Below are 22,145 nucleotides of genomic sequence, written 5' to 3' on the forward strand. Positions count from 1 at the left end.
TGGCCTGGTGGTTAGGCAACTGGTCTTGTGACCGGAGGGTTGTGGGTTCGATTCCCAGACCTGAGGCCATGACTGAGGTGCCCCTGAGCAAGGCCCTTAACCCTCAATTGCTCACTTGTGTTAAAATGAGATAAAAATGTAAGTCACTCTGGATAAGGGTGTCTGCCAAATGCCATAAATGTAAAATGTAAATACATGTAGTCTGCATTTGTATGTAGAAGCAGCCTGTTGTGTTGCTTACTTTCTTCAAATGTTGCTGCCATGTACCTTGCGGGCTCAATGTGCATTATACAGAGCCATGTGTCATGCTCAATCTAACGTGTGAGAGGCTATCCATAAAATGTGAATAATGTATTACAGTGTTTTGCAGGGTTCAAACATCTAAGTAAACTACAACTCATTTGTCACTGTGATAACTGTCAGTTATGAGAACTCGTTGGCCTCAAACTGCTTATAGATAGATTCTTTATTGATTTATAGGAAATTTAGCAGCCAGCTGCAGACACACAACACTGTACAGTAATAGTAGTTAGGGTGAAGACATTATAACAATACAAATACATTTAAAAGATCCAAATCCAGGAGGTACAAGTAACAGCATATAGTGACCATATAATAAATTATTAAAAGTGTGCATATATTGGCACAGAATAAAAATGTCTAGTGTCCAGATGTGCAAGATGCTTATGACATTGTCAGCAGTTCTTCTAAACGGGGATATTGTGAGTGGTGTCATGTGTTAGTGAATCACTTACTGTATGTTGCGTAAACAACATCACGCAAGTGTTGTTTTCTGTGATTTTTCATACAGCAGGAATTTGGCTTCCTCACATTATCTTCTGATGTTTTCCATTCCTTGATCAGAAGGCTAAGTGTACCTGAATCTGCCCAAAGCCACCAGGAAAATAACCTATTTAAGCTTCAGAGATAGTATGCTAACAGGCTACAATGCTAGTTTAAAGTGACTGGCGTGCTCCTTTAATCTGAACTTAAAGTTACCTGTAAAGCTATATCCACATTAAAATATATGGTTGAAAAACTAAGATCGTGTTGTTCAAGATTTGATGCAGAGAAAAAAACAAAGTATTCAGGCCCAGGAGAGGTTTCTAAAAGTAGAATAGTGACCCTCCCCCCAACCCTCCAAATACTGACTTGTATTTTGACAGTTGGAAAATGATGTGATGTGAGTCTTCAACAAGTAGCAACTATATTAGGGGATACTATACACTTCAGATGTTAGTTAAGAGATGACAATTTGAATGATATATAGTCAATTTGAATGATATATAGTCTACAGCATGGTATCACAACAACATCAAAAAGTGGATGGTGTCACTAATACAAAGGTCATGGGTTCAGTTCCTAGGGAGCACATCTCATTCTGATAAATGTAGAGATATCTCAATAAGAGTGAGTGCCCAGTGCTGTGAAACAGGAGCCGTGTAAATCTGTTACTATTACTCACTCTCTGCCTATGGAACCAGCTATTCAAAAGAAATGTAGTAGGATCATAGTAATTGTATCAAATCAGAAAATCACATATTTTCAAAAACAAATTGTATCTCAACATAATTTGGCTTGCCCTAACGTCACTTTTTCCTGTAAAGGTTTTTTTTACAGTGGTCGTTTCCTTATGATAAAACTTGGGGACATTAGCGTTAAATAATAACTAGCGGTCAAACAGTCCAATACATAAGATAACCATAGTCGTATGTATGAAACTGCCGCAACAGAAAAACAGAGTATTCTTGGTCTTCCTAGAATTTGTGCTGCGCAGTTGGTTAAATTATCTAGACTATATTAACAATATTAGGATTTACAAGGCTAACCAACCCCGTCTGATCCTCGGCTTACGTTTCAAGAGGAGAGCGCGGTTTAGGACCTAATTTGGTCAAAACTGGGCGTGGAGGAGCGAGTTCAGAGACGGAACAAAGCATCTGGGAGCTTCGCATACCTTTTCATTATTAGAAAAAGACAAATAGCGGAGTGAAATTCTTCGAAAAGGTAGGCCGTTTATTGAGCTTTATGTCAAAGTAACCTTCATCAGGATAACATTACTGGATTATGGGCCCAGACTGTTGCAGCGTGTCTTAAAGTTAAGCGAAATGTTTCGCTCAGGAAGATCACTCAACACATCTTGCTTGGAAAGAAAAAAATATCTGTTTGAATGTAGCTTATAAACTCATTTGAATCGGCCTTATGGATCGTTTAAAATATTTCGGAGTAACATTATCTCACATAACGGATATTTACACTAAGTTACTCTCTCAATTGCTGACTTTTTAAAATTAAACCTAAATTAGTGTTAATTAAACTCTGTTCCTTAGCTGGAAATGACTTAAAATTGTCTTCTCTCCGCCCACCATGAGACGCAAACGCGCTATTTCGCAAATTTCAGGCGAAATAAACTTTTCGGGCTGAAAATTCGAACAAACATACATTTAATGCCCCTGCAGTAACCTCATTAACCACCGCGTTTCGGTTTTATGTCGACCATGTTGTGAAGTTACGCCAGCCACACCTATGTACCACATCCGTTAGCTTCCCCATACCCTCAATTAGTTTCATATCTACATGAATCCAAGTTAAATCTGCGAGAGAAAGATAATGTGTGCGAATGAAATGTTCGTAATAAACGAGAGCGAGATACGAAGTGCAATATGTAATAGATGTAAGTTGCATTTGTAATCTGAATGGAAGCTGAGTGACGGGGGCGCGCACGCCTCTCCTGTTATGTCTGTGCTCGTCCAAATACGAAAACTACGCAAACGCGCGCTGCGTTTAATTCAAAACACCAGAATCTTAACTTTTTGTCTCTTCATACTTGCAGGTTTTCCTGAACACAGAACAGAAGAGTCAGCCTCCTAGAGAAATTTCCAGAATTTCCACTTGTACAACAAAAAGATCTGTTTTTTTTTTGTTTTGTTTTTTTTATAACCAGAACTGCAGAACACACCTCAAGCATCCACACTTCTTGGATTAAACTGACATCATGGCCTTGGTAGTCCTGGCCCCATCCCGCCTACTGTGGGCTCGTTTGGTAGCCCTGGTGTTCGCATGTGTGGCGTTCAGCTTGGCCGCACACGGAGCGGGCCTGAGCGGGGGCATGTACGACTGGTGCATGTTCTGCTGGGTGTTCAGCTTCGCCGGCACCCTGTTGGTGGTGCTGGTGGAGCTCCTGGGTCTGCAGACGCGGATGCCCGTGTCCTGGACCAACTTCCCAATCACGTTCGCCTGCTACGCAGCTCTTTTCTGCCTCTGTGCCTCCATCATCTTCCCCCTCCATTTCCTCAAAGACACCAATGTCTACGGCGAGGCCCGCAGTTATAGGATCGCCAGCACCGTCTTCTCCTGCCTGGCCACCATCGCGTATGCCGTGGAGGTGAGCTTGACCCGGGCGCGCCCCGGCGAAGTAGCGGGCTACATGGCTACGGTGCCTGGCTTGCTCAAGGTGTGCGAGACCTTCGTGGCCAGCATCATCTTCGTCTTCATCAGCGAGCCCATATCCTACGCACATTACGACGCACTGAAATGGTGCATGGCTGTCTACTGTATTTGCTTTATCGTATCAGCAGCCATTGTGGTTCTGTGCGTCGGCGAGTGTACCGGGTTCCTTCCTTTCCCGTTTGCCCGTTTCCTGTCCGTCTATGCCCTATTGGCCGTCGCGATGTACCTCACTGCTACGATTATCTGGCCAGTGTACCAGTTCGACAGCCGTTACTCCAGGACCAGTCCGGACTCTTGCCGCATCTCTAGTGGATCTTGTGCATGGAATAAACTGGTCGCCATCGCTGTGCTGACCGCCGTCAACTTCCTGCTCTACCTGGCAGACCTGACGTACTCTGCCCGACTGGTGTTTGTAAGCACGTCGTGAAAGACTGGGCATCAAGTTCAGTGTGTTTCTTCTGCTGGTTTGTGTCTACCACTGTTGCCTCTGTGAAAGACCCACATACTGCTGAACTGAGATATGAGGTGTTTGCCGTTTCTTTGGGCTGCTTAGATGTGAAACCTGTATATCTGAACTTCATGTACTATTTTGCACAAGATGCATGTTGTATTATAGTATTTGATGTATTTTAATTCAGTTTTTATTGAGCACGGTATTCCAAAATGAACGTATTGGAACCATGGCAAGCAGATTTTCAGTGTTCAGTGCTTGTGTATGTTTTATACATTCTCACTAAATTCAGTCATCACTCATTACACGTGAGCTTAAAGTTGTTTGCTACAGTATTATGTGAATAAATAACTATTCTCACATATTTGGAGTGGTGATATTTTGCATTTCCTGATGCCAAAGCGCAAAGAAAGATGTACCAAGATTACAGTTATGTACACTGGGTGAAGAAGACCAGTTGATTTAGATGAATAATTATGGGAGTGTCCTCTGAAGAAGAAGGAGGGACTATCTTTAGTCACCATAAGCATTTTAGCTATGCTGTCAAACCTCTGTTCAGTGCTATTCTGGATCTAAAGTGAGTATCATTTTATTTCCATGGCTTTAAGTAGAAAATACCAGTTAAACATTGTAAATGGAATGAATTTTGCTGTAGGAGTCCTGAAGAGAAACTGAAGGAGTGAGTGAATATTTTCATTAAATCCTGTGTTTCTGCTCTCACGTTGCAATGGATTTGTTTTGGATTAAAGACACGTAAAATCCATTATTGTGGTATTTGTACAATAAATGCATGGGCGATTGCTTGGATTGTTAAATCATACGTTATTTTAATTTTTAAATGTAACTATTATAACTTTCAATTCTGTGAAAGCGAAACTTAGCTGCTGTACTGTGTCACGGTTTCTCCGCCCCTCCACGTGTCGGTGTTTCTGTTGTCTATTTGTTAACGTAATTTATTTTAGCTGTGTCTCGTTTGGTTTGTCGTTAGCTCGTGTATTTATGTTGCTTTGTGTTCGGTCTGTTTAGTTAATGTGCGAAGTGTGTTTATTGAGCGTTTGCGCATATTGTGTTATTTGGAAGTCGTGTTGGGTTTATTTATACAGTTGTGTGAGAGTTAGTTTGGTTCTATGCTCTTGAGTGTATACTTGGTTCATAGTTTGTCTTGTTTGTTTGTTTATGCCCGTTGATGTACGTTCGTTTGTTCTAGCACGTTTCCACGTTTAACCGTGTAGTAAAGTCTCTGTTAGCTGGTCCCTCTGTCTTGTTGTCTTTTTGGTACTGTTTGTTCGCTCGTCGTTCTCGTGTTTTCCGTGTCTTTTCACAACTTATGTGAAGTTGTCGAAGTTAAACGCGAATCCATTTTGATATAAACTGTTCTCCTCAGCGAGTGTGTCCGCCCCACTGAGTGTGCAACAACCACGTTTCACACTACTTTACAAAGGACTTTGTGCTTCCTTATATATTTATATGTATGGCACCTTTCCAACATACGTGCAACTCAAAATGCTTTAGGCTACATAGTAAAATTAGAAGAAAACAATAAAATGGCATAACTATTAAAATAGAAGAAAAACAATGTAATTAAGTAAAATATGATAAAACAATAAACCATTGAAGCTTCCTAACTAGCTTCCTGCAAATCTAAACAGGAAGGTTTTGATTCTCTCCCTGAATGGGTCAGGACCCTTGCTGCAGCGTTCTGAACTTGCTGTAGGTGTGAAATTAAGTTCTTTGGGAGAGCAGTTAAAACAGTGGTACAATGACCTAGCATGGATGTTACAAGTTACATAAACTTTCATCGGAATTCAGAACATAAAAGGAGGAAGTATATCAGAGTTTCTGTTCATTAAGATGCCGTATTGCCAATTGTGATTTTCACTTCAGTCGGAATTAGTCCTCTGCGTTTATTCATTTGCGTGGTGAGAACACGCACACACACAAGTGATGGCTCCTGTACACACGTTCCTAGAGCGGTGGGGAGCCCTAGCAGTTGGAGCGTTTGGGGTTAAGTGACTTGTTCAAGGGCACCTCAGTTATGCCGTAATGCCTGGGAATTGAACCCACGACCCTCCGGTCACAATACCTGTTCCCAATATGTAATGTAGCATGTTTTTGTACATTAAAATATTTGTTGCAGTTAAGACCCAGATGTGCTTTGTTTCTTTTAACAGCGTGAAAGACCCATTCATATCCTGCCCAGCCCTGGCAGACAGTTTTTCCATCTGCCCTCAAGATCTGCAGGAAGATCTCCTGTCGTTCAGCTGGTGAAGGAGAAGTAATCAGTGGTGTCAAACTAACATCAACTGATCAGTTATCCGTGATATCAGTTTGGGGTTGTAGGAGCTGCTCTGTGGTTCTTTCACCATCCGATCATGGCCTTTCATCACTGGGTGCGCCTGGGCGCTGTGGTCTCCTCTTGTGTGGTGCTTGGCCTGGTTACACATGTCGGAGGCCTGGGTGGAGGTTTAGGAGCATGGTGTATGTTTTGTTGGGCCTTCAGCCTCGCCGGCACACTTCTCATCTCACTGTTGCAGATATTTAATGTGAATATGAACATTTGCAATATGGAAGGATTCAATCATGAATTCTGGGACAACGTTTCCGCCACCTTCTTCAGCTATGCGGCGTTGCTCTGTCTCTCCACCTCCATCATCTTCCCCTCCAACTTCCTGAAGGGCCATCAGAACTACGACGTGCACAACCACCGTGCAGCGGCCGAGTTCTTCTCGTGTGTGACCACGCTGATGTACGTGGCTGAGGTACAGATTGCAAGGGCGCAGCCGACCTGCTACATGGCCACCACACGGGGCATATTGAAGGTGTGCCAAACCTTTGTTGCAGGCTTCATCCTCTTCTTCATCAGCAACCCAGTGTTGTACGCAGACCAGGCAGCAGTGCAGTGGTGCATGGCTGTCTATTGCATCTGCTTCATCTGGTCAATGGCCAGGATCCTGAGACGCTTGTTTTGTAACCAAAGAGACCTGACGTGTGTGAAAAGTGTATATGTGTGCGTGTCTCTGATGTACCTGAGTGCCGCGATCACCTGGCCTGTGTTCAAACTCAACAGCCACTATCCGAGCCCAATCAATCCACCCGGGCCCTGCCCGGAGGTCATGGGACTCTGTCCTTGGGGACAGGAAGTAGTGGTAACTGTATTAACCGCCCTCAACTTCTTACTTTACTTCTTTTGTACATGCTGTTTATACATCTCGAATGATGATGACCAGCAGTACAGATTAGCCACACTCAGCCACACAATCTCAGCTACACTCTCAATAGGATACAATACAATTTAATGTCTCTTCATCACGACACACATCAGAACTGAGCAGATGGCTTCTGGGCCAGCGTGGGACATGCACAAAGCCGGAGTGGCTAATCGGGAGATTCGGGAGGATTCCCGATGGGCCGGTTCATGTTAATCTCCAGTTTGGGCCGATTGGGAGGGAAAAATAATTTTGGGCCGGATTTGGTCATAAAACTCCCGGGCTGAAAAAGTGTCCCACTCCGGCCCTGGACATGCACCTCACCTACAGAGTCTGAATTTACCAGAATTTGTGATTTTCATGTAGCATTTTTATTGGTATTACACTTGTATGAATCAGTTAAATGAAAATAAGTTTGAGGAGAGCACATATTTGCTATATGGTACATGTAGCCATTAAATACTCTAATACTGTTAAATACTCTATAATTACTGTCAGTGTACTTTCAGTGACAGTGTACATACTGTAACAGTAGTCACTTCTCTTTGAATTACACTTTGAATTATTTTTATAACACTTTAAAATAATTTAAAAAATACAAACAGTACCATAGCTAGCTTAGTCAGAAAAAAATAGAACTTTGCTTCAAGTGTGCACACAAAAATTACTTGAGGGTAATACTGACACTTTATCATTTAAAAAACTAGTAAGCCCATCCAGCAGGCCACTGGAACTAGTCTAGTCACACCATTGAAAAGATAGTAATGCCAAGAACAATATAAGCACTTTATTTCTGATCTTGATTACGATGTCTACACCTCATACAATAATCTCTAGAAAATGTAAAGTATTCAATAATAAAATATTTAATGTGGTAGGCAAACTACTATATGTCAATAATACCTGATTTTCAATCTGTGGGCTGCCGCCATCCAGTGGACAGAAGCGGTACTGCTAAGAATTGAATTATTTTTTCATTCTTTTTCATTTTTGCAATTTAAAATTCATTCCAACATACATACATATTTCAACAAACTATCTTCAGATGTGATAGAGACTATGTAAATTATTTGTAAAAGTTAAACATGTAGGTTGATCTCATTTATTGGTCTGGCTCTATGAGGCTTCATCGAAATGCTGCACTTTCCTCCTATACAGTAGGCCAAACCAGTATGTGATAAAGGGTAGTATGTCCAAATACATAGTATGCACTAAACAGTAAGGGAAAAGTACCCAGATGGCTTACTGAATCGGGAGCCATTTTGAAGCATGTGATTGCAGCACGCTGTCCTATCCCATGATTCAACCGGAGTATTTAACTATGATCATGTGACATCATATGTTATATCATGTAGGTAAAATGGCAGACGTAGTATGTCTGAGGTTGTATGCATACTGCCCAGTCGCCTACTGAAAGGACATACTTCATTGAAATCTAGTGTGTACTGCCTAAATATTCTAAATTTCTGAGGGGTTTTCATTAGTTATCAGTTATAATCATCAAATTCAAATAAATAAACACTTGAAATATACCAGTCTGTGTGTAATGAATGAGTTTAATATACAAGTTTCACTCTTTGAAATAAATCAACTTTTTCATGATATTCTAATTTTATGACCAACACCTGTATCAATTGCAACAACTGAGGACGTATGAGCTGTTGAGTCAGTTCTATAATGCAGTCATAGAATCTGTGCACGTCTGTCATGGTCTGGTTCAGAGCAGCCACAGGAACACACTGCAGCAGACAGTAAGAACAGCAGAAATTATCCTCGGTACTCTGCTGCCTTCCCCTATGACTTTTACTCCTCAAGAACCAGGAAACCCATTACAAATTACTCTATTATTCAAAGGACATTACATTGCACAAAGCCTAATTATAACATTGTTGGATTTTCAGGGGCTTTAGCAGTTGTTGTAATAGAGGATGAGCAGACCTTCATTAGTGCATCATGAATCAAGAAGATCAGTGTTGTGATCAAAATACCCTTATCTTAAAAATAATCAAAACACAGATTAGCTTTTGAGCTTTACCACAAATTTGCGCAGTTCTATGTACTTTATATTACCATCCACAAAACATTTTATTCAAATATATGACTGTGTACGTGGGCAATTCATTGACTTTAAACTATCACATGATTTGCATTTGTAATAAAATACAACTAATGATTTACTTTTTAATGTGGTTAAGGTCTCTTGAAGCTAGTAAAGAAATCCTTCCTGTTTTGTACCATAAACCAAAAAATCTTGGCATATGGGAGCTCAATCCAATTTAACAGCCTTTCTGTCCATCTCAAGGCCATGACTCTACAGCTCCTGTAAAAGAAAGAAAAATAGAACGATGCCAAATCCAACTATGTGACAGGCAAACAAATCAAAACCGAATGGGACATTAAGGCCTGTAAAAGAAAAGTATTGTAAAAACATAGCATTACTGTTTGCTCACCATCACTTACTGTATTTTTTTCTTTGGGTAGGGGGGGTGTTAGTCACTCATTGGTTCAAATAGTTGGTGACGCAACTGCTGAAAATAATCTGAACAGGTGATTGTCATCAGCTACCTTTAATGAGAGGCTTAAATGGTATGCAGGTGGGTGAGTAAGTTGTGTCTGTGTGTGCTGCTCACAGAAAGAAGTGGTGCTGTGGTTTAAAATCCAGTGGCATGATGTGGTGGAACAGAAGGTACTAATATTTTGTGGTTTGCCAGTGTATATACTTAAACCATTGGGTTGCTTCCATGTGTAAACATTCTTGTCTTGTAGGCTATGGTTACTTCTCAGTGCTGTATTTCTGTTGAGGGATACAGAGGGGCTGGGAGGTGAGACACTGGCCATACTGGACCACAGACTTTAAAGCCTTGTGCATGTGTTCAAAGCTACTAACAATCTTCTTTTACTTCGTTCCATCCCCTTTAAGTGTGGAATGCAATGGCTAAACTTCCCTACCAGACCAAGATGAAGAGATCCTCTTCTAGTGTTGTGTCCATGAAACGTACTCCTCCGTTCCCTCAGCAAGTGCTAGAATCCAGCCGGACTCTGTCAAGTTGTGTTTCTGGCACTCAAATGGCTTCTTTAGAAGCTCAGACCGCAAGTGGGTCTACTGCATATCACCAGTCTGTGCCCCAAACTGACCAGCCGTTTCCTGGATTTGTATCCCAAACCCAGTTGCAGGGTTCCTCTAGTAATGTTCAAGCTCTGTTTCAGGGGCACAGCTCCACGAGTGTCCTTGGCACCCCTCAGATATCCAGTAGCTTTTTTCAGCAAGGTGTGAGGCGTCGGGGGTCTTCTGGCAGCATAGCAGCTGGATCCAGTGCTGGGGATTTCCCCAGGTGGTCCACTGGTTCAAGGGTGCAGACTACACATGTCCAGTCTACTCATACCTATCAGGGTGGTTATGTGCCTCAGTCATCGGGCCTGTCAAAGAAGCCCCAACCATCTAGTTATGTTCCTTCCCCTCTTCAACCTCAAAACTACCCACAACTTAATCCTTCACAGACCAGGCTAGTTGGTAAGCATGCGTCTCAAACCAAGACTGGAGATGTGTTGTCTTCATCTTCTCAAAGTAGCTATGCTGGCCAGTATACGAGTTCCAGGTGGCCTGCCTCACAACCAGTGGGCCAAAACCCAAGTCTCCTGGAAACATTAGCTTTGGCTCTTCAAGGCTCCAGTGCGAGTTCTGCTCTTGCTTCTACCAGTGGTCATGCATTAGGAAGTAGCAGCCCCTCAAGTGGAGGGCTTCCTTCTCAGAGTGCAAGCACATGGTGGACATCTAACGTGCAGCATGCCCAATCCCAGTCCCAGAGCTCTAGTGCTGGTGAACCTTCTGTCAGCCAGCAGTCTGGCAGGGATGCTCCTCAAACAAGCAGTAGTGGCTATCCTGCATCTTCATATTCCCAGTACGTGAGCACCCGGCAGTCCTCTAGCCATGATCAGCCTGCTCGGTCCCAGACGCTGGGCTCCAGTGTGAGTTCTTGTGGCAACCAGCAATCTGCAATGGATGCTGCACAACAAGGCAGTAGCACCTCACACGGGGCTCCTCCTCCTTGGGTTGTAAGTACATGGAAAACATCTAACATGCCGTCTGCCCAGTCCCAGAAGCAGAGTGCTAGTGCTGGTTTGACCCCCAACATCCAGCCACATGCCAGTGACCTGCCACAAACTGACACTTCTGGACCTCACCCTGCCCAGGGTTCTAGTAAATGGCAGCCTAGTAGCCGCCCCTATGTTGCTCTCCAGACAGCACAGACCCACATGCAGGGTTCCAGTGTGAGTTCTGGTTTGACCTCTGCCAGCCAACAGTTTGCCAGTGATTCAGCACAAGGCAGCACTGCCTACTGGGTCCATCCTCAGGGTGAAAGTACATGGCAGATGGTGAGCAAGACGTCCCCAGTGCAGCACCACCGTGGTGCTCTGACCACAACCAGCCAGCAGTTTGGCATGGATGTGCCACAGAAAAGCAGCGGCTATTCCCAGGGTGCGAGTGTACAGCTGCCCTCTAGCCATGATCAGACTGCTCACTCCCAGACGCCGGACTCCAGTGTGAGTTCTTGTAGCCGCCAGCAATCAGCCAGGGATACGGCGCAAAGTAGCACTACCTCGTATGGAGCATCTAGTGTGCCATCTGTCCAGACCTGGGTTTCCAGTGTGAGCTCTGGTACATCTTCCAAGGATGCTGCACATAGCAGTACCTCGTATGAAGTTCTTCCTTCTTGGAGTGCAATCACAGGCCCAACATGGAGCCAGCAGCCTGCATTGAAGACTGGCCTGTCCCAGATGGATGGTTCCAGTGTGATCTCAGACCAGCCATATGTCGGTGGTTCAGCACAAAAAATTAGCAGCTACTATGGATCTCCATCTGCCAAGGGTGAGGGCAAATGGCAGCCTATGGGTCACAACCCTGTTCTACAGACTGCTGTGGCCCAGATTCAGGGTTCCAGTGCAGGTTCTGGCTTTGTATCTGCCAGTGACTCTGCACAAAATCATGGCAGTGTCTTTTATCCTCAGGTTGTGAGTACATGGCAAACATCTAGTCTGCCATCTACCCAGTCCCAGAAGCAGAGTGCCGGTACTGGCGTCACTACCGACATCCAGCCTTATGCCAGTGATCTGCAAAAAAAGGCAGCAGCTACTATGGACCCCTGCCTACCCAGGATACAAGTGTCCAGCAGAACAAAACGCAGAGTGCTGGGTTGAGCTCAATCACCCAGCTGTCAAGCAAGGACGTACCTCAAAAAAGCAGCAGCCATTATGGACCTGTGTATTCCCAGGGTGCTGGTACATGGCAGCCCTCTAGCCATGGTCAGACTGCCCAGACCCAAATGCAGGGCTCCTCCAGTGTATACAGTGCTTCTCAAGGTTCATCCAGCTACAGTTTCACTCAGGACTTGCCTGGCTCTTCATACCATGGTGGATCCAAAATGCCTACTAACCAGTTTGGGTGGACTGTCAAGAACTAAGTCTATAATGCTGTCTTATTATGGGCTGCTGAGTTCTTGGTTGTCATGGTTCCTTAAATAAAATGCTCGAGCACTTGTTAAAGCACTTCTGGTTCGTGACCTGGTTCCTAGCTTTAAAAAAAGGCTTAATAAATTTGGTCTTGTTTTTCAAGGTGATGGGAGAGGTTGTTTTCCTGGTTTAGGATTTTAGCTGTGGTGTAAACTAAAATATACAAATGACTGTTTTGCTTTTTAATTAAATGTACTCTTTTGATCTCTGCCTAACCAACACCCAAATCCTAAGCTTGATTTTTGGAGATGCTAAAATTATTCTGCTAGGAAACAGCTTAAATATAAATTTAATTTGAAGTACAACAGTGAGTCTACATAATCCTTAATGTAGGCAAACGTCTGTAGATTTATGTAAAACCATTTTAAGTGTCATGTTTCTTTAAATATTTTAGTGGCCACTATGACAATTTACGTGAGCAATACAAGGGAATAGTGATTCCACTGTATGGCAACATTAAATCTAAATCTGAGACCCATCAGTCTGGGTATGGCTGCCGTTTTATTTCACAAAGGCCCCATGTAATCATTTCAAGCATATAATGGATGGAGGAGGGGGGGTGGGAGGAGGATTTAATGAGTAATGTGCGCAAACTAAAACTTGTGACGCTATCCAGATTAAGGATATAATAACCATCAGTCAACTGGTACAAAGGCACGACATATATAGACCATATATAACGGCCTCTGATATAGACGGACAAACGACCATCAAGTGGAGGGGATCCAGTGGTGTAGTCCTAAAAAATTAAGTGGGGGGTCGTTTTTGGTGTGGCGGTGTAGCGATTCTAAATTGTTAAGCGGCGGCGGCGGGGGGGGGGGGGGGGGGGGGGGGGGGGGTGGTTGACGATCGATCGCCAGGAGTTGGCGAATTACTAACGCATCATGTATAAACCTAGCGTTTGACGTAACAGTCTCCGTGCCACTGTACAAGGGTCAGACAGTAAGGGGGGGTGCCTGTATATATATATATATATATATATATATATATATATATATATATATATATATATACCGTACCATGACACACACACACGTGTATGTATATAAATATATATATATATATATATATATATATATATATATATACACACACACACACACACACACATACAAACAAGAGAAAAGCAGCCATTTCACCCAACCAATCACAATCAATTTAGTAACAAAATGGTTTTACACGATCTGCACTACAATTTTTTACCACTATATGTCGCTGTTGATTAGCAGACATCAGCAAAATCAGTTTAGTCTTTTTCATTATTCAGATAGACTGGCCAGCCCTTTTGTTTTCATGTCTAAATGGAGACTGATAAAGACTGGTACACGGTTCAAGTCTGCCCAGGTAATGTACCCATGAATTGTAAAAATAAAAAGGTAAAAATTGGCCCGCTGTATAACAGAGAGATAGGCCTACAGAAAGACAGAGGGAGTGCGCGAGCAAGCGAGCGAGCGAGAAAAAACAAACGTAAATACATAACCGAAAGCGAAACTCGCGGCGCAGTTTGCGTCTCCCTCCCTGCTGCTCCAAGAGCGGAACACAGAAACAGCATTAAGGGCGTTTGTGCCGCCTGCATTTGAGCGAGAGAGTTTTACACACGTCCAAGTTACACCAGTAAATCATTTTGGAAACGAAACGATGAACAGTGAGTAGTCTACCATATTTAATGTGTTTGAAATAAATCCTACAATTCATATCAAAATGTGAAAGATGGATTACAAGCGATATGGTTGCAACAGAAAAGACTTGACGTTTGTGCTGTTTAAGGGCAGTTTTACTTTATTTAATGCATCCATATAATTAGCCTCGTGTTACATACAGAAAGCTACTAGAAATAGGGGGAAAATCTAGAAATCTTTTAACACTTTCTGAGGGTTTATATAGCTCCACACTCTGCAGAGTTAAATTAACACTTTCAAAATAGTTAAAACATTTAACACTTGGTGAGAGTTACTTTGTTAACTCTCAAAACAGAGTTAAAGTAACACTTTCTTTGAGTTATTTATTTTTTTTACTATTTCAGTAGTTAATTTCACTCCCTAAATATTTAGTTATTAACACTATTAAAATGTTAAAATTAGAATATATTCCCATTCAGTTGAGGTCCTTCAAAGTTGAACTACAACATTGTGAAAGAAGGTACAATGTACAAACTTTCATCTCTAACACTATATGAACTTTGAATATTAAAACCATTGTAGAAATTAAGTTCAGATGTGACCAGTAATGGTGCGCAAGTAAAAGAAAGACACGATCACACCAGTCTCATTGAAAATGAAGGATTTAATGAATAAAGTGAACCAATGCAAAACCCGTGACATAATCTAAATAAAGGATACAATAACCAGAAGTGAACTGGTACATACTAGTCAACACAACTAGTCCCCGAACATAAGGGGAGCCCTCACCTCTCATGGGGACTCTTCAAGACCCGCTCACCCCACAACATCAGGGGGCTTCTACCTAAAAGATCCCTAAAGGTCCAGAAATACTGTTTTACATCTCTGGGGAGAAACACCTGCACCTAAAATAAACACACACACACACACACACACACACACACACACACACACACACACACACATATATTAATTGTGAAACGCACACATAACCTTGCTTAATAATACATACACCTTGATACAGTAGTTTAGGCTATCAAAATCACATTACTATCCTTTTAATGTTGGTAAAAAAAATTCAGAAATTGACGTTCACCAATTGTTTTTCCGTTCCACAAACTGCGGTGCTGTTCCATTCTGGCGCCAATAAATGCTACACCTTTTAAAACTGAAAGACCCTAACACTAGACCCTAGCGTATAAAAACACACGTTGGTCTTAGTGTAAAGACAAGTGTTGTTTTGATATAATTATTCATTTATTTTAATTAGTTGTGGGCCGTAATCAGCGTTACCGGCCCACCATTTATTTTAATCCTCACTGTCAAATTATGGAGTGCTAGCTAGCTAGCTATCGCTATCAGTTTGCTAACTTAGCTAGGTTAGGTATGCTAGCAATAACTGTGCTAATCACCTCAACACGTTTGTTATTCGGTCCCTGGCATCAAGGTTTTGTACGTATATAACATCCGAGGGTGTTTTATTGTACATAATGCATTTCACATAATCAAATTAAACTTTTCAATAAGACTGAATAAATAACACTCACCGTGTACATCTTTCTCCAAGAGGAAAATGGCGCCGACTTTCTCCAGCCGAGGTGAAATGAGTGGGCGGAGTTTAATGACGTCTTTGCGGGAGTTATTTAGATGGATTAACACTGATTTGATCAACACTGTCAGATAACTCCAACACTGAACAACATTTAAATCTAACAATGTTAAAATTACTCTTTGGGAGTGAAAATCAACTCTGAAATGTTTAACCCTCAAAATGTAACACTCCAGTTTTTGCTGTGTAAGTGTACGTTTATGGGATGTACAGAGATAGAAAAACATGCCAACAAGATTATAATGATCATTCAGAGCAAGCTTATCAGAACATTGACGAAGGAAAACATTTATTAACCCACCAAGATTCATGTTAACAACGAAACATCTGTTGGATGATTATTTATGATTGTAGTTCCCATGATCCAGGCCCACCCTTTATTGTGGATTTAGGCCCGGGCTACTGGTGCTGGGTGATCCAGGATTAATTCCTAGAAGTTCTATTCAGAGACCAGACTCACAAAGTACCAACTCGACATTTAAACACTTGAATTTAGGGTCACAGTTCCAAATGTTAGAGGGTGGAGGGGTTAGAAAGTCAGGTTAGATGAAAAGACATCACGGTACGTGTCACGGTATGGCGGGCCACCTACTGGTCGCCCCCGTCTACAGCGGCAGCTGTCCTGTCAATTGTTGCGTTATGTGTAGGGCTGCCACAAACAATTATTTTAATAGTCGACTAATCACCGATTAATTTTTACGATTAGTCGACTAGTCGGATTGTACGTTAATTGAATATAAAACATACACTAGAATGCAACTGCTATTATATAACCATCATTAGATTTCAGCTATAACTAAAAATAAAAACAATTAAGATCATAGTTCATTAAACCTTTAATGAAATATGCAGCTTGTTGCAACAAACAATTATTAAAATAAGGATAAGGCACTGCCTTAAAAAACACAAAAATAAATAGGCCTACATTAATAAAGAATTTTTTTAGGTTTTTCTTTCTTTCATTAGTCTCTGGCATCAAACTTCGCTACATTTAAATCAAATTAGGTAGGGACCTGAAACTAAGGAGTTATTCACAAAAATAAAGTTTTGGTCTCACTGACGTTACAGAAAATACACGAATGCGTGCTAAGGCTAATGAAACAAATCGCCATCACTAATGTTAACTTTTACAGCTACAGCGATAAGCAGGGTTGCCAACTCTCACGCATTGAGAGTGAGACACACGCATTTGACCGTCTTCACACGCTCACACACCCGATTTCTCACGCCGAAAAAAAATCTAGTTTATTTACCTCTGATCCACATCTATGATTCAATGAGTTCTTGCTTCTTGATCTTAGTGCAGCTTTCGACACAATTGATCATAGGATCTTGCTAGAAAGGTTAGAACGCTGGGTTAGAGTCTCAGGCACAGCCCTTTCATGGTTTCAGTCTTACTTAACAAATCGCTATCAGTTTGTAGAGCTCAATAATATTTCATCCAAACGTACAATGGTTAAATATGGGGTCCCGCAAGGCTCCATCTTAGGACCACTATTATTTACATTATATATGCTACCATTGGGCACAGTTATAAACAAACATGGTGTCAATTTTCACTGCTATGCGGATGACACTCAAATTTACATATCAGCCAAACCCGATGACAAACTCGGTTTAGGAAAAATTGAGGCCTGTGTAAGAGATATTAAATGCTGGATGTCTCTAAACTTCCTACAATTAAATGAGGACAAAACAGAAGTTCTCCTTGTGGGCCCTAAGGCCGCAAGACAGAAAATTCCAAATTTAATGCTTAATCTTGCAGACTATCCCATTACACCTGGCACAGTAGCCAAAAACCTAGGCGTCATACTCGACTCCGACCTATCATTTGATAAATATATAGATAATACTACTAGTATAGCTTTTCTACATCTCCGCAACATTGCCAAATTAAGAAATGCATTATCACAGGATGATGCAGAAAAATTGGTGCACGCCTTTGTTAGCTCTAGACTAGACTACTGCAATTCACTACTGTCAGGATGTTCAAATAGGAATCTAAATAAACTTCAAGTAGTTCAAAATGCCGCAGCTAGAGTTCTGACCAGAACTAGAAAATTTCAGCATATTAGACCAGTCCTATCAGCCCTGCATTGGCTCCCAGTTAAATTTCGTATTGTTTTTAAAATTCTATTATTAGCATATAAAGTACTACACGGGCTTGCTCCTGAATACCTCCAGGAACTTATTTCCTACTATGAACCCCCACGTCAGCTAAGATCACAGGGTGCTGGTCTGTTATTAGTTCCACAAATTAACAAGGTAACAGCAGGGGGAAGAGCCTTTTCTTATAAGGCCCCCCAGCTTTGGAATAATCTTCCTAAATGTGTCCGGGACTCTGACACAGTCACAATCTTTAAATCTAGGTTGAAAACCCACTTATTTAGTCTAGCGTTTGATAATTAATATCCCCCTTAGATAAAGGTACAGATCCAGGGGTTCATAGACGAAGGGTTTTATGGTAGACTGGGGCGCTGGTGTTGTCGACCTGTCACTGCTCGTGGTCACTCAAGTTTGTTGACAGTGCAGTGGACGGATGCCATTGTCTCAGAATGCCCCCAAGCCTATGTTACCTTCTGGTTCTGCCTTTTTTTTTAGCTAGGCTGTAATAATTTAACTTAGTGCCGGAGTTGCTGCCACACTCCAGAAATGTTTATAATTTTACCTGTCCTGTATATGTCCTCATACAGAGCTAATTTTCCCTGTTTCATTTCTCCACATGGCTGCCCGCCTGCTTGAGAAATAATGAGATGAGGAGAGACAAGCGATCCATCCTGGCCGGCCACCTCCTGCCTAACCGGATGCCTACACCATGATGGGCATTATTACATCTTTTTCGGTCTAAATGGACATTATTGCATCTTTTACATTCTGTCTACATTCTGTCTATATTGTTGTTGTTGTCATGGTGACCGGTGTCGGCCAGAGGAGGATGGGCTCCCCCCCTGAGTCTTGGTTCCTCTCAAGGTTTCTTCCTCATGCAAAAAAACTAGGGAGTTTTTCCTTGCCACTGTCGCCTTTGGCTTGCTCACTGGGGGCTAGGACTCGGCACTTGTAAAGCTGCTTTGTGACAACAACTGTTGTAAAAAGCGCTATATAAATAAAATTTGATTGATTGATTGAGTTACTAGTTCGCTCTGGCGACAACCACTGGCAATCAATCGCGATATAATACTTAATTTGTATTATATCGCGATACTTAATATATATAATACAAATACTTAATTTGTATTATATACCCCCCCCCCCAAAAAAAAAGATCAAATCTCACTCCAAGTGATCTTGAAAAGTTGGCAACCCTGCGATAAGTAAGTACTAAGTTAACGCTCTGTTTATGGTAACTTTAGCAGCTAACTAGCAATTTAGATTACAGAGATGACGGTCCCTATTCATCATTGTTGTCACAATTAGCCACAACATGCTTCAGGTACATGCTCGTACATCGCGGTTGTGCTGCCGTGGAAGGCAAGTTCTGCCTTGCAGATATTGCACGCGTTTCGGAACCCGACTACGGAAAATGATCCCACACTTTTGAGTTCCGTAGCCGGGTAGCCACGATACCAGAACCTGTCTGTATAACGTCCTGGGATGTCGTCAACTGTCCACCCCGGTTTCCACTACTGCGCATGTGCGTCAAGGACAGAAATGCAGATGCAGCAGTGGAAACTGTCGCAGCAGTTTGGAGAGGAAAAAAAACGATGCATCGACTAATAAATTAGTCGTAGACTATTTTAGTAGTCGACATAGTCGTGACTAGTCGACTAATCATGGCAGCCCTAGTTATGTGCGTCCCTCGGGTGGGCGGAGCCCATGATCCGTCTCACCTGAGGGTCATTTGTTTGCCTATAAATGATATGTCTTTGTACCAGTTGACCGCTGGTTATTATATCCTTAATTTGGATCAGTTCACAGGTCTTGGTTTGCGCACTTTTTCAATTAAACCACTTTTCCCCTGAGACTTGGCGTGATTGCTTCCATTTTATTTCGCTCACCCTGCCCGTCACAGAAGGACAATTTATGGGTTTGTTGTTAGGCATCCTGGCACCTGAGGGGTCCTGGTTCTTCTTCCTGGGCCAAGGGTTAAAGAAATCTTTCTGAGCAGATCCAGGTTCCATATGAGAAATAAGTGTAATTTATCTTCTGTACACTCATCTACTTTTAACCAGTTAACTTTTAAAACTTTTTTTTTATTACATAGGTCATTCCCAGCAGAGGATTTTACTCGTGGGAAGAAGTGGTGATGGCATTACCAGCACTAGAAACACCATCCTGGGACATAAAACATCTGAGTCTATCAACATCCAGAGGAGACAACTTACAGTTGTTGAAGCACCTGGACTTTTTGACACAAGTGTCACTAACACACAGATCCAATATGAGATAGAAAAGTGTGTTGGAAAATGTACCCTGGGTCTACATGCCATTCTCATCATTCTCAAAGTTGGTAGATACACCACACAAGAAGGAAGAATCATCAAAGAGATTGAAGAACTATTTGGGGAAGAAGTCCTTAAATATTCCATAGTTCTTTTTACAAATGGAGATCAACTTGAAGATGGCCAGACCATTGGACAGTTTGTAAGGCAAAGCAGAGATCTACAGGACCTAGTAGATCAATGTGGAGGTCGTGTTCATGTTGTTGATAATAAGTACTGGAATGAGCAGCAGGATGGGTACAGGAGTAACAGGGTTCAGGTAGAGAAGCTACTGAACACCATAGAGGGGATGGTGAACAAGAATGGAGGAGAGTTTTACACCAGTGAGATGTTACAGGATGTGAGAAGAAATAAAGAACAGGGGGAAATTATGAGAAAATGTAAGAATTTTATACAATGGATGAAGAAAAATATACACAGAAGACATTGGGCAGTTGTGATAATGACTTCTGTGTTGGTCATAGGAAGTTATTATTATTATTATTATTATTAATTTTTGGAGCATAAATATCTGCGATAATGTGATAATTTATTTGGAAACTTTATTTGGAAATTATTCATCCACCTCCACCTTACAAGGATTTATATAATTGTTAATAAGAACTTTCTTAATAACAGTATGCTTCATTAACAATGCAATGAGAAAATGAGACTAACAGAAACATGATAATGGAATTGGTTCATTTACAGTGCATATTTTAACAGTGCATATTTTAAATCTTATATTATGGTAACAAGCATATTGTTTAGCTGTGTAAAACAGCAAGGCAAAAACAAAGCACTTTGAAGAACAGAGTACAATACAGAGAATTGCTTGGCATGGCCACAAATTTAGCTAATCCATGCATTTTAAACAGACTTTCGCTATCTCTGCTCTTTTTCAGATCACTGTCTCTTTAATCTGTTGTGCGTACAAATCAGGGTCAGTGGTCAGTTGTGCTAAATACAGTTTTTGCTGCTATTTTAAGTCGTAAAATGATGTTATAGCAGAATGAGGCATTGGCCCAACTCATTTAATTTCTGTGATGTCAAGTAGTATTATCATAATTTTCAAATCATATTGTTCTCTACATTATTCTCATAAAACTAAGGAAAATGCTATGATATAAAATATGATCAATATAATCATTTACCTAACAAGGTAACAAGGTCACCTATAGGAATCCCTAACCACCAGGCCATGACTGCCCGCAGTCACACTCTAAACTGGGTGTTTCCTTGCCACTGTCACCCTTGGCTTGCTCACTGGGGGCTTGGACTCGGACACTTGTAAAGCTGCTTTGTGACAACAACTGTTGTAAAAAGCGCTATATAAATAAAATTCCTCCATGGGTGCCATCCATTTCTGTAGGTAGTCGAGGCATGAACTGTACAGGACCTGAACCTGAGAACTGAAATGGTCAGACCTTTGCCCATATCCATCCTTCTGCTTTTGAGCCAGCATACTCTTGACTTTGAGAGGCATGAAGTTGTTCATCTTGCGCTCATGAAGCAAGCTCTCCACCTTGTTCAGAATCCTCTTCACCTCCCTCTTCATCTATTGAATATTGGGCTGAAACACTGACATCAGTGAATGCATTTGCATTGAACTCATCCTCAAAAAAAAAACAACTTGATCTGCACTGGTGGCCTGTCCTGGGACAAAAAGAATGCTTTCAAAGCTGGATACATTTGCAGCAATCGCTCAATCCCTGGGAATAATGATAGCCATCGTGTCTGTGAGAGAGGAGAGCCCAGTAATTAACATCAGCAAACTCACAATACTCCTTCAAATTCTCTGTGCAGACAGTGTAGATATTAAAGTGGTGATAGATTTTGAAAATTATTTGTTCAATGTCAAGGTCTAGTGTGTCTGCGCCATGGTGA

At 41.7% G+C, this 22,145-nt stretch overlaps 1 protein-coding gene across 4 annotated transcripts; it reads left to right on the forward strand.

Annotated features, from left to right (window-relative positions):
• The first annotated feature begins 1,849 nt into the window (after window positions 1–1,849).
• On the forward strand, window positions 1,850–20,581 carry LOC143500203 (myeloid-associated differentiation marker homolog). Of its 4 annotated transcripts, none has more exons than XM_076994221.1 (3): window positions 1,850–2,004; window positions 2,831–4,577; window positions 20,042–20,581. In XM_076994221.1, exon 2 carries the CDS (start codon window positions 2,993–2,995, stop codon window positions 3,872–3,874), a length of 882 nt encoding a protein of 293 aa, XP_076850336.1. In that variant the 5' UTR covers window positions 1,850–2,004; window positions 2,831–2,992; the 3' UTR covers window positions 3,875–4,577; window positions 20,042–20,581. The 4 variants fall into 4 exon arrangements, with proteins under 4 accessions (XP_076850336.1, XP_076850335.1, XP_076850334.1 ...); XM_076994220.1 differs by lacking the exon at window positions 20,042–20,581 and adding an exon at window positions 6,070–6,274 and having other exon boundaries at window positions 2,831–4,475; XM_076994219.1 differs by lacking the exons at window positions 1,850–2,004; window positions 20,042–20,581 and adding an exon at window positions 6,070–8,636 and having other exon boundaries at window positions 3,871–4,577.
• The last annotated feature ends 1,564 nt before the right edge of the window (window positions 20,582–22,145 follow it).

This window comes from Brachyhypopomus gauderio, unplaced genomic scaffold (assembly GCF_052324685.1).
Source record: "Brachyhypopomus gauderio isolate BG-103 unplaced genomic scaffold, BGAUD_0.2 sc137, whole genome shotgun sequence".
Classification (NCBI taxonomy): Eukaryota; Metazoa; Chordata; class Actinopteri; order Gymnotiformes; family Hypopomidae; genus Brachyhypopomus; species Brachyhypopomus gauderio.

Bases quoted from the DNA above. Each gene is read 5' to 3' on its own strand.
- LOC143500203 (XM_076994219.1), top strand. From the start codon at position 6,271: ATGGCCTTTCATCACTGGGTGCGCCTGGGCGCTGTGGTCTCCTCTTGT.